At 44.6% G+C, this 12,780-nt stretch overlaps 1 protein-coding gene across 2 annotated transcripts in view; it reads right to left on the minus strand.

The window, feature by feature from the left end:
- Positions 1–12,780, minus strand: part of STK10 (serine/threonine kinase 10) — a 66,890-nt gene continuing 54,110 nt past the window's right edge. For both annotated transcript variants that reach the window (XM_081178373.1, XM_081178374.1), the window contains 8 exons: positions 9,649–9,828; positions 8,866–8,958; positions 8,549–8,678; positions 6,965–7,089; positions 5,830–6,018; positions 4,818–4,943; positions 4,158–4,271; positions 1–3,140 (listed from right to left, as the gene is read on the minus strand). In XM_081178373.1, the coding sequence (XP_081034499.1) occupies positions 3,000–3,140; positions 4,158–4,271; positions 4,818–4,943; positions 5,830–6,018; positions 6,965–7,089; positions 8,549–8,678; positions 8,866–8,958; positions 9,649–9,828 (1,098 nt within the window). In that variant the 3' untranslated portion in view covers positions 1–2,999. The remainder of the gene's footprint in view (positions 3,141–4,157; positions 4,272–4,817; positions 4,944–5,829; positions 6,019–6,964; positions 7,090–8,548; positions 8,679–8,865; positions 8,959–9,648; positions 9,829–12,780) is intronic.

Below are 12,780 nucleotides of genomic sequence, written 5' to 3' on the forward strand. Positions count from 1 at the left end.
TAGCTTTGAGAATTAATAGCTTTATTACCAACACATTTCAATGCACACATTCTCAAAATGAGATAATATATATTTTAAGAAAAGTTTGTTTGGTTCCAAGCCCGAAAGCTGTTGATTGTAGGGTGATTTGAATCTCGGTAAGCAGGAATCAAATTCCATTACGCTCAAGCCAAATTTATGTACAAATACAAGTCAGCACTGCTGACCAAAACCCACAGGCAACAAGTACAACAAGTGTTCAGGACGCAAATGCAGGCGCTCACCGTGGTAATGTTTTTATTAGATTATTTACATCATAGTGGTTTCCCCAAAAAAGAAAACACTTTTGGGTAGAAGAATCAGGTCCCCCCCATGTAAAAAATATTGTAGATTTATGCCAAGGAAGAGAAAGAAAAAGTTGGTTTTGTTTGGGTTAGGGAAAGAGAAAAATAAAGAAAAGTGACACTTTCTTGCCACAAAAGGAGCAGGACATCCTTGCAACACTGCACGAGGTAAATATTGCACTTTTGTAAAATTACAGCAGCGCTTGGTAGCAGTCAAGACCAGACTGGCACACAAAGAAAGATAAGCACACACAAACTTGCAGCAGTATTAAAATTAGCAACTCTTGTTTGATTTCTTGGCCAAGGATGAAGACAATTAGATGTACTACTGGCTGACTTACAAGGAGATTGAGCTGCATGTGGGTGTGTCCACAGCATACACAAGCCTGTGCACAATGCAAACTATCAAAAATTTGCGACATAAAGTTAGAAAAGAAACTGGCTATCGGGTTTGGAGAAAATTAGGATCTTTGAGTTTTCAGGACACAACCCATTCATTCACAGGCTCTGTTCCAGTTTCTCTCAGTCTCACCTGACAGTATCTCAAAACACAATTATTTAGAACAGGACGGTAACCCCATGGTTTCTGGGTGCAAATTTTCCAGCCTCTAAAATATCCAGAATCCGGAGTCTCTTAAACAAGACAGTGAAACTGCAGCCTGGCAGCAGCCGATGCATTTGCTAGACTTCTGTTTCCATTCCATCAAGTTAACTCTGAGAACAGAAATCACATTAACAGCAACATGGCTTTATAGGAAGACAGGGAAAGAAAAGCATTATTTCCTATACAGAGCTAGTGCTGGAAAAGTCCTGAGTGATACACAAAAAGGAACACTGGAGCATTTTGCCAACCTAAGTGCTTTGAGACGGCACAATGAACTGTGAAGACTTTGTTTGAATGAAGTACCAATGAACTGTGAAGACTTTGTTTGAATGAAGTACCAAATTTAAGCATTTACCACAAACAGCTGACCCAGATGGAGGATTGTGTGAACTGCACTGTGCAAAGCATCAAGACTTCAATATAGATTTAATGTCTAGGGAAATGCAAATTGGTGAAACTGATAAAGTCTTGACATTTCCTGAAATATGTATTTTAATAGTGAAATGGGGAGTGGGCAAGGTGTGAGGGGAAAATAACACATCTTTGGTTTAAAAACAGCCTTTGGAAGACTTAAAGATAATGATATGCTGATTATCTTCAGCATTTCAAATGTATCACATTCTATTCTGCTGTATGGGGCTCCTCTTACCTGAATCATTCTGGCTTGCTACAAACTCAAAGGTAGCAGCAAAGGGATACACACTGGCCAAAATTATGGTTTAGGCCAACACCATGTTCTCAAATCACAGCACACCCAATAGTTTATACAGTAGACCTTAAAAAACTAAAACTAAAAGCTAGCAATTGATGTCCTATGAAACTCACATGAGATGATGCAAAACAAGATGCCTTTAACCTTAGGCCAGTTGTAAACTTGCTGCTACAAGGCATTTGCACTTTTCTTCTATTTATTATATTGGAAAGAGCAGCCATTAGCTCTTGCCATAACCTGAGCACAAGCTTTGCCTTCTGGACCAATTGGGCTGGGGAGAGAAATGGAGACAGGAGAGACAGAACTCCCTGTTGATGAACACAGGGAAAAGAAACCCATTGCCTCACAACGGAAGAGGAGGGGAAAGTGAAGAGCAAAGGCCAGACCTTTATGTTACCCACCATTTTAGGATCTGAACGGTGTGGGCCTCTGCACGGCTTATTAATTGGGGCAGGTGTGCGAAGTTAAACATCCCAAAACTGGGCAGCAATTTCCACAGCTGACCATGTATATGCAGCCTTCGCAACTGTTGAATTGCACTCTAAGTTGGATCATAAGCTTCTCATTGCCTTTTTGGTCAGCCTTTGACTCGGGACAGATTTGATTTAAACACTCCACTTGTATGTTTCAGGCTGTGGTAACTTTGAGAAAGGGCAGAAATTGTGTCACACGTTACCAGGGTGGTGTGCTGGGTCACTTCAAAACAAGCTGAGAAACTGATGAGTTTCAATGGGACGGCCTAGATTCTAGGCCCTAGAAGGAGAGGAGAAGGAGCTCTTTGTTTAACTGACAAAGATGGAGGCCACAATAAAAGCTAACAATTTCTCATTGTCTTTTGTAAGCTGTGCAGTTGAACTCCCAGTCCTTCAAGGCAGTAAATGGTTCGACCATTAAGACTAAAAGGCTAAGTGAGATCCACTGACAGACATAGCAAGTTGGGCCTAACAGGAGAACTAGTTAGAAAATGAAACAGGCAAGTTTATCAGCAGCACTTGACAGCCATCAACAATCTTTTAGGTCACCAACATTCATCCCTTCGACAGATGGTTAAGAGAGAAAACTGCCCAAGGTCTGGGCAATGGGATCAGCAAGCAGTGTGAACTCTGCACACAACCCCACTAGCTCTACTTTCCGAAGCTCATCCACAACTCTCCAAGTGCAACTGGTCAGCACCAGCCAGGGCCACATGAATGGGAAGCTGTCTCATCTCTAGGGGAACAGACCTCAGGCCACACTGGTTGTCTCAGACAAAAGAGGAAATCAGAGTTGGTGCATGAGAAAAGGGAGCCCTGACAGTCCTTTGGGTCAACTTCTCTGTGGACAAAGGCAGGGATTGCCTTTCTGTCCACTAATCCAAGGGTTATGAAGCCTCTGCAGAACTGAATGGGACAAATTTGGCAGGCTTGTTTGGCGACCTTGAAGGCTGACCATCGGTCTCATCACTGAGTTTGAAGAACATTTCTTGCTCTCGCTTCTTCTGATTCAGTTCATCTTCCAAAGCCTGAAATGCGAAGAGAAATGAGCTCAGCTGGAGAAATGCTTCAAGCTGTAATCACTTCACTGTTCTCAGCCACCTGGATCCCTGTCAGTTTACATCAGGGATGGGGAAAACTTTCTGGCCAGGAGGGGCAAGATCTTAATCTCTCAAGACCTGGCAGACATCATAGTGATGTCACATGATGCTGCACTTTGATGTCCTTGTTTAATAGCCTTTTGCAAACATCCCCATGCTGCTCCTTACACCTCTGAAAATCTGATGTTTAAAGAGCAGTACAGGACTGTTTACAAATGGCAATTCGAAAGCCCTTTTCCTCATTATTCCTTAACCCTCATTACTCCTTAACCCTCTGAAAATTGGGGCTGCCCCATGCTACTCTTTGAATCTCCAATTTGGGGGGTTTCAAAGAGCAGCATTAGAAGGGAAGAGTTTCCATGGAATGGAAGCCACTTCCCCCTTCTTAAGCAAGGCGTGCAGCCATGCACCCATCAGGTATGATGTCAGGTGGAGGGTGAGTGCAGCTTCCCAAAAATGATCTGGCAGACCAAGTTTGGCCCATGGGATGGAGGTTCCCCAACCGTGGCTTATGTACATGAGTTGTCAAAAATGAAACAAAATTAGATGAAATTAGATGAAATTAGAGGGGGAGAGAACCAAATCCAAAAAGCTAAACTTGCAACATTTCAGAAATAGGTTGTCCTAATTCAACCCTCCTCCAAATCCAAATGGTTTATTTATTTCATTGCAGTTCTGAATAGCTTCTTAGGAAGCATCTCAGACAATAACAACATATAAAGCACTTTCAAATATAAAAACAATTTTAAATCCAATAAAAATAGACTGGAATAAAAATTACTGCTAGCATTTCAATGAACACAAAGTATTCCCCCCGCCCCGAGTATTTGATTTGGCAAATTGATCTGAAAGTCAAAAGTTCAATACTGAACCTTTGATTTCCACCCCCCCCCAAAAAATGCTAATGGTGTTTGAAGTTTTATTCCAACTTTCTTTAGCTGTCACCTTTTTTCGTGGCCTCAGCTTATCCCGCCAGTCCTTCAAGTTCTGATTGTGGTTTTCATCCAGAGCTTTCAGTTTCTGGGTCTCATGTTCAACCAAGAGATGGCACTTCTCATTCTATACAGATTTAAAACATCAGAAGAAAAACAAATGAGGGAAGCTCTGAAGAGCAAAAAGGTCAGTATCAAACCCAGCATCCCTGCTGACTTGAGTTTCCAAGACCAGGAAAGAACAAGATTTACTTCAAAAGCAACAAAATCCCAACTCATTCTATGCTCATTCCAGAAACCTTTTGCATTCACTCAATTTGGAGCTCATGAATGTCATGGTTAGAGGCTGCTCAGCCACAAACCCCATTGAGAGGCTCTGGAAAATTCACTCTCTCCGTGTCTATCATACCTCACATGGTTGCTGTGAGGATTAAATAAGATAGCCTCCATATATATACCATCTTTATGGAAAGATAGGATGCAAAATGTCACGACATGCCAGAAGCAAAAACAAGAAATACTGAAGCACATTTTCCATTTCTGGGAGGGTTTTGTTGTCAGGTAGGATGAACCAACTTTTCAGAATGGATGGCAGATTTTTCTCTATGAGCCAAACTAGTGGCATGCCACACCCCGCCCAAGCATACGTAAAGCTGAGCCGGTGTTAAGTTACCTGTAACTGTTGGAGTTCATTCATGTTGCTCTCACACTGGGCACTCATATCCTTCGTCTGCATCTCATGTTTCTGCTGCTGCTGCAGTCGCTCAGCTTTCTGCCTTTTTTCCTCCTGCTGTGCAAACTGAAACAGAAGGGAGCAACCCAACATCACCATCGTTCACTGTGGTTTTAAATCACCAGGCTATGTTCACAGGAATTTTAAACATGGCTCCCTACATTTTTATATATATACCAGGAGCTAGAATGCTGCACAACGAAGACATGGAGGGTCACAAATGTGAGAACAATTTATTTTCAGGGGGAAATGCCCCCTCTCAGCTTCTGCGCTAGGAGTAGGACCCTCAAATACATGTACTCCTTTGATATCTGTTGGTGTGAGCACAATATGATCTGATTCCATGGCACCTTGTATTGGTTGCACCACAGGTGCCAGAGCAACGCAGGGGGCATAGCTATGACCTTCCCACCCTTCCATGAAACCATTAACAGGTGTTGCAGGAAGGTTTCTTGAGCTACCCACTGTCTGAAACCTTCTGGCAGTATTAACTTGTGCTTTATATAGCATTGGAGCTTAAAATGTCAGTGATATCAGATGGAACTGAGCAAATATCTGTCAGCAGCCTGGACCAGTGGCTTCTGGAAGTACATGCTGTTGAGCAAGGGACCCTCCATGTATAGTCTACAATCCTCCTTTCCACATTGGGTGAAAGATTCCTGTATTGCAGGGAGTTGGACTAGATGATCCTCGTCATCCCTTCCAACTCTACAATTCTATGATTAACAGTCCTCGCTTGCAGGAATCCAAATGCAGTGTCACTGCCTCTCAGCCTAACCTACCTCACAGGTTTGTTGTGGCGGTTAACTAATGAGTGGGGGGCGGGAATTGTGTGTGCTACCTTGACCTCATTGGAGATCCATCTATAGATGGATGGATGAATGAATGAATGAATGAATGCAAGTGCCACAAATCGAATCCTTCTGTCAAGGGTTCTAGTGCTATCCTTCACCTGTTTTATCTTCTCCCTCTGTTCTGAGGCGCTTCCACTGGAGCTGATATGGAGGCTCTTCTTATACATGGCCATACGGGTCTTCCCTTCGCTCCTCTGAATTTTGGGGAGACGGCCTTTCTCTTGCTGCTGCCGAATTTTCAGCTGCTCCATCATTCGCTGGTTATACCGTTGCATTTGCTCACGCTCCTGGAATAGCAACGGCAGCCCAGGGTTGGGGGGGTAAGTCAATACAATAAATGTTGCAAGTTTAGAGTCAAAGCGAATGGTGACATTGGATATTTGCCCAGGGTAATATTCAACAGACCACAAAGGGGACAGACAAAGATAGTGCAGGTTTAGTTTAAGGAAAACAAAGCCACTTCTATGAAGATTCACCATGGCTTACTCCAGGGGCTCAGTCAGATAAAAGCTGATGGAAATGCAACAGACACTATGGCAAGAATATTTTGACATTTGTCCTATTGAAGCACACTCACACACTCACACAAACAAACCAATTGCATGAGAGAGAGGCTGTGCTGGCCTGGGTTGATGACAGTTGTAGTCCAAAACTTTTGAGGGCACCAAAATGGTGAAGGCTGGCCTAAAGTAAGTGGTGGACTCTTCTTCATTGGAGGTTTGTAAACAGAGGTTGGATTGTCATCTGTCGGGGATTTTTCAGCTGCGATTCCTGCATTGCTGGGAGTTGGTCTACATCAGTGTTTCCCAATCTTGGGTCTTCAGCTGTTCTTGGACTACAACTCCCATCATCTCTAGCTAGCCAGATCAGTGGTCAGGGATTATGGGAATTGTAGTCAGAAAACAGCTGAAGACCCAAGCTTGGGAAACACTGATCTAGATGATCCTTTGGGTTCCATTCAACTCTACAATTCTATGAGTCTATGAATCTATAAGCACAAAACTGTACTCCTATAACTGACCACCGTTATTCCCTCTCCAGACTTTCCACGTTTGACTGCACTGACTATGGTTAAATATACGCAGTACTCACACCCAATGCAAGCAAGCAACAGGGAGGCCATTTTCTGTAAATCTGCTGAGGTCAATTCTTTCACAGCAACTCCACACCTTGCTCATCCGTAGGAAGCATTAGAGTCATTAAAGAAAATAAATCAGACTGAAACTCTGCTACCTTCTCGTGTTTCCGGAGCAGTTCATGCCTCTGGAGGAAATACTGGTCTTTCAGCTGTTGCTTAATAAGCTGGTGTTTCTCCTGTAGGTGGTGCTCTTCCAGATCCCAGATGGTAGCTTCCCGATCTGAGAAATAGGTATAAAATGGCATATGGTCATTACACACTTTACCACGGGGGGGGGGGGGGGATAGGCAAAGAAGTTATGAATCACATGCGATTCCAGAAGGTAAAGGCACTTCCCAAGGGTGGCTGGTGCCCATGGGGAGCAGTAGGGCAGAAGGCAGCAAGACCCACAGCAAATGAAGCTAGAGCCAAAGACAGGCAGAGCAGGCCAAGCAATTCTAGTTGTATTCCCATCCTCCTCCCTGCCAAATTCTACAACGGCAACACTGATACTGAGGAGGAAGATGACTGGCAATGCCACTTCCTGGACTGGTTGCCAGCGAGAAGGCAAGAAGGTGGAGGCTGGTTGAGGGTCAAATAAGGTGGGCAGAGCTATTCCCCACTCGCCCTAGTGGACCATCCTCCACTGGAGAATCCAGTCACTTCCCTTTCCAAGCACAACCACCACCTCAGCCTAACCAAATACTCAAGGCAAAACTGTAGGATAAGCTGACCAAGGAAGGGAGAGGATAGTATGCAAGAAAGAGAAAAAGAAGCACAGACTAGCAGGGCGGTCTAGCTTTTCATACCAAGTGGGCCACAAGATTACTATGGAACCCATAGACTGCACACTGCCTTGTCACATGGGGGGAGGCCAACATTTGGTGTCCCCCACCTCCTCAAAGCTGGGAAAGTGCTAGCCAGGTTTTGGTAAGGAAGTGGGAGGACTCCAAGACCCTGCCAGAGCCCTCACGTCTCCTTCCGAAAGCCCAGCACGTCACTTACCTAGCTTTGGGAAGGCAACGTGAAGGCAGCATGAAGGCTGCCCGAGAGCCGCCCAAAAAGGCATTGTGGGCAGCATGAGGCCCTTGGATCGCATGTTGGACCACCCTGGACTTAATGAAGTCTGACCCCAGGCTCAGTCCCTTTACGTCATTTATACTCCTGCAACTCCTTGTGCTGCCAGGTCTATACTTGAGGGGTGAGATGATAACAAAGGCAGGAATTTCTTTGGGCAGTAGGTGCAGAAGGCATGAAAGAAGGATGCGGAAGGGACAGAAAGGCAGCTAGAGAATCCTTGCAGTTAAGAGAAAAGGGCTATACCCTCTTTCCCCCTTCCAAGGCTGTATTGTGGCTATAAGCTATTGGGAAAAAACTGCAACTTGAGACTGCTTGGCTATTCTTTCCAAATTACATCGTTCGTTAATATTACTACTATTGAACGCTTTGGCATAACGTGGAATGCTTTTTGCTACTGTCTTTGGCGCTATCTTACCTGCTCACTTATAGTTACGTCAATAACTCTCCTGGGAGGAAACTCACCCCACCTGGTGTCTTGAGGGTGTTTTGAATCCCATCCCCATCAGCCCCAGCATGCCTGACTAATGGGCGCTGTAGTCCATCAACATCTGGAGGGCACCAAGTTAGAGAAATCTCCTCCCCACTTTTTTTTGGGGGGGGGGGCGATGACACCCTCTCACCTCTCATAAGCTGTTGTTTTTTGTTGAGGCACTCTCGCTCCTTGTCACAGATCTCCTTCCGATTTTGGGTGGTGATATTCTTCATGGCCTGTTCCAGATCCTCAGCCTGTTTGGCTTCAAACTCTTGCTCCTGGAAGAAAGGAGACAGTAGCAAAAGAGATGCTCTTATTGGTATGATGCCTAAAGCTTTTCTTATGAGTGGAAGCAGGATGGGTGGTATGATTCTGCTTCCTCATCCTGATAACTGGGAGGCAGGGAATCAAGTGTGTCCATATGGTTCTTGGCCCCACCACAGACTTAATATCTCTAGAGCTTACCATGACTTGCTTTCTCTGTGCAAACTCCTCCATCTTTGTTTTCATGGTCCCCTTGCGCTGTTGTCGTGGAAGCTTCTCAATGTCACTCTTGAGCTTGAAACGAAAGACACCAAGAAAAGTTCTTACTGGTCCAATTTCCTAACAAGTCTGAGCAAAAGTGATTTATCACATTGGCCGTGTCACCTGATGGTTTGGCTTTCAATTCTCCAGTTTTATGCTGACATTATGCTATCACTTTGATTTGCTTTCATTTCACCCTCACCTATTTTTCTGTTAGTGTTTCTTAAGTCTCTTGTTTCTGGGTGGTGGTGGTTCTTACTTTTACGTTCTTCCCTGGCAGCATAATTACATACAAGTGAATTTAGAAAAAGGGTAGGGAAGCCTCAGGGCCCAGGGACAGAATGTAACCCTTTGGCCTCTACCTGGCCCTCAGGAATCTCGAGGTCACGCTCCCTGCCCTGGCTGAACCCCTACCCACCTCCTCAAGTGCTTTTGCCTGGATGGAATGTGCCCCTGAGCTGTGACAATGGAGGATGGGAAGGTGTCTGTCTGTGTGCATTTGCATAGCTTCTGTTTTGCTGTTCACTCTCCTCCCTTTCTTCAGCACCCCTAAATCTTGGAGCTCTGCCCTCAGCTTCCCTTCCCTTCCACAGCTTGTCTGTGACATGAGAGTGCCTCAGCCAATGACAGCAGGACGACTGAGGGGGCTTTCAGATAGGCCAGTGCCAACAAATAAATCTAAGATTTCCCTGTGCAAGATTTTGGCCCAACGTCGACTCTTACCTCCTTCTTCCTTTGCTTCAGCTGCTCCTGAAATTTAACAAGATCTCGTTCCTGCTCAGCGCGGATACGCTTGGACTCTTCACGGCGGCGCAGCGTGTGGTCCTGCTCCATCTTTTCAATTTGCTGCTTCTGCTGACGTTCCAGATTTTCCAGTTCGGTGTCATAGAATTTCTTCTTTGTCTGTACGAGACCAAAGAGGACATTCAGGCTTCCTTATACATAGTTGAGAGATTTGACTACGTTAGTATTTTTCATCATTTAATTAATAAAGCAAAGTGCAAAGGCACAACTTAAAATGAATCCACCTTAAAACTTTTTTGAACATATCCAAATCTTGTTGCATCTCTGAGCATTAGCAGTTCTAAATACTGAAGGCACATTGTCTGGGGACAGTGTGTCCCTGGGAGTCTCTCTTCCCATATGAGCACCTCACACATCAACAGTGTTTCAGGCAGGGGGCTTTCCCAGACCTACCTGGAGATGTTGGAGATTGAACCTAGGGCATTCTGCATGCAAAGCAAATCCTCTACCACTTGGCTATGGTCCTTTCCCCCCATATATGAAATAAAACTGGTGAGAGACCATGACAGGGCCCTCTCGGTAGTGGCCTCTGTCCTATGGAACTCATAAGCCTAGGGAAGCTTGCCTCACTATTCTGAAACCAGAATAACAAACCAGAGTTTCTAAATCACTGGTCTACATCTTGTGGGTCGGATCCCACTAGTGGTTTGTGACCTGATCCAAGGAGGTTTGCAACAGGATCACTGCCACCATGAAAATATATTAAGAAAAGATTAAGAAATGAGTCCCCAAATGCATCTCTGGGTTAAATGGTAGGTCTGAAAAAAGCTGAAGATACCTGTTCTAAACAATAAGCAAAGGATTAAAAATATGTTTTATGAGACGGCATTGCGATTTTTAAAAAAATAAGTTCATACACTGAAGGTTTTGTGAACATTATTTGTAAAAAAGCCAATTTGTGAGAAATGTGAGTTGCTTTAATTGCTTCCATTGTTGATATTGTTTCTTTGCATGCCATATTTTTAATATATATATATATATTGCTCTGTGTAAGCTACCTCACAGAAACGGAAGAGAATAGTAAACAAGCTGCAGTAGCCTTCTAGTTCCCTCACATATATACAGCAGGGAGCAGACTAGGAGCTGGATGTGTGTGTGACAATGTTCTTTCCTGCCACACACCTGGATCTCCTGAGCAGCACCGCCCTCTGACACATTAAGCAGCAGAGATGCCTGGAGGGCATGAGCTGGAGCAAGCAGATGAGATGGCTGCATCTGCTTACAGGCTGTGGCTGAAGCAGAACAGGAAAGAATGCTCGCCCGCCTTTTCCTCACAGAAGGAGAAATATCTGCCAGCAACAGGACTGAAATCAGCGCGCAGGATTTCGGCAGAGTTTTACAAGAATATTTGGGCTAAACCAACTCAGTGAGAGGGTGGCTGAAGAAACACCCAATAATGGAACAGTCTGCATGTGCAAACTCTACACTACTCCCTCTGGTTCAGATAATACTTCCCCACCCCCGCCCCACTTTCCATACCACAGTGCCTGTGTAGCTATTGCACTTCCTCCAAAACCATTCACACCTTCAGAAAGCCTTCTTCCCAAGAGAGATCTTAACTTACATAAGGGTGAGAAATGGAAACATTTTCCAAACATACTGAGGATTAAGCACAGCAGAGTCCTAATGAAAATGCATTGTGTGGGTCACATAGTTAACTGCTGCAAACAGAGCTACTGACATACTGAACTCCACTTTAAAGGAAGGCTGGGAAGGAACCAAGTCACACCACTTGTCACTCTAGCTCAGGATTGGCTACATGGACTAGCAGGGTCTCTCTGGGGTTTGACAGGCGCCACTGTCTGAAGTTCCCTTAAACAGAGCACAGTACATGGCATTGCTAGAGATACCTTGTGTGGGGGATTTTGTCAGGGGCCCAGCTCAGCCCTGTAAAAAGTTTACCTGTGGTCTCCTAAGGTCAGTCTCAGTCAATCTACTGGCACAGATCCTTGAAAGCCTAATAACCTTTTGCAACCCCGTTGTACACCCCTTGCCATTTTTTTAACTGTATGCCGTGGGGGCTGGGAAGGGAAAGGAAGGAGGAGCTGGCTTTAGCAATACTTAAAATATGGAACAAGCACACATGCTGCAGAAAACTGGGGACTCCAGCCCCCAAATATGTGCCCTCGCTTTTAAGCTGAAATGAAAATGTGGAATACCTGCATGAGAGAGTTTGGGAAATTGTTAGGCATATGAGGATACGTATATGGGGAGTGCCACAATAGCTGTGAATGTGTTGCGTTGCAGTTTCAGCAAGTGCCTCGTTATTTTTGATTCAGCAAGATTTCCAGAAAATTTGAAGGCATACAGGAACAAGCTGAAACTGTTCCTCAATTAAAAATATGACAATCTTGCATTGTCTCCTTATCCTGTCAGGTTTCACACACAGGAAGAAACACGCACTTTGAAGCATCCAACCTATGCTAAGCTATTCTTTGCAGGAATGCCATAACATGGCTTCAGAGATGTTACTTTTCTTCTTGGCCAGATTTAAAATCAACACTAAACTGACAGAAAGAGAAAGAACACCACATCAACAAGTTCTGCTGAAAGACTCCAGAATATGTAAAAGTACACATGTATTTATTGCGGGGGGGGGGAATAGCCTGAAGAAAATGTCACCTTTTTTTAAAAAAGGGGGCGGTGGAATATATTTGAAACTGAGAAAGATTCACATAGGGTTTCAAGGCCTATTGTTTTGTTTCCACGACATTTCTTTTTGACCCCTCAAAAGCTGGGCCATTGCAGCAGACCTCTCCAGCACCCAAGGTGACCACTTTTCTTGTTGAACTGCTGCAAAGAAAAGGCCTTGCGCCACAAGAGCAGCACCAGAACACAGGCAACGCCAGACCGGATGGAAATGTCCATTTACAATGGCCCTTCCCCTCGCCACATAGCCCCAGCACATGGAGGGAAAAGCTAATGATTCCATCAACAGGCCTCCAGTTTCATTCCTAGTGGCTAGCCTTCGGCCTAGTCTGGCTAACAGGCTATACAATATATTCCTTGTGAGTGGCGTGTTTCTCCTCTCCCCACTGCTTCCCACCAGCA

The sequence above is a fragment of the Podarcis bocagei genome, assembly GCF_964188305.1.
Source record: "Podarcis bocagei genome assembly, chromosome: 2".
Classification (NCBI taxonomy): Eukaryota; Metazoa; Chordata; class Lepidosauria; order Squamata; family Lacertidae; genus Podarcis; species Podarcis bocagei.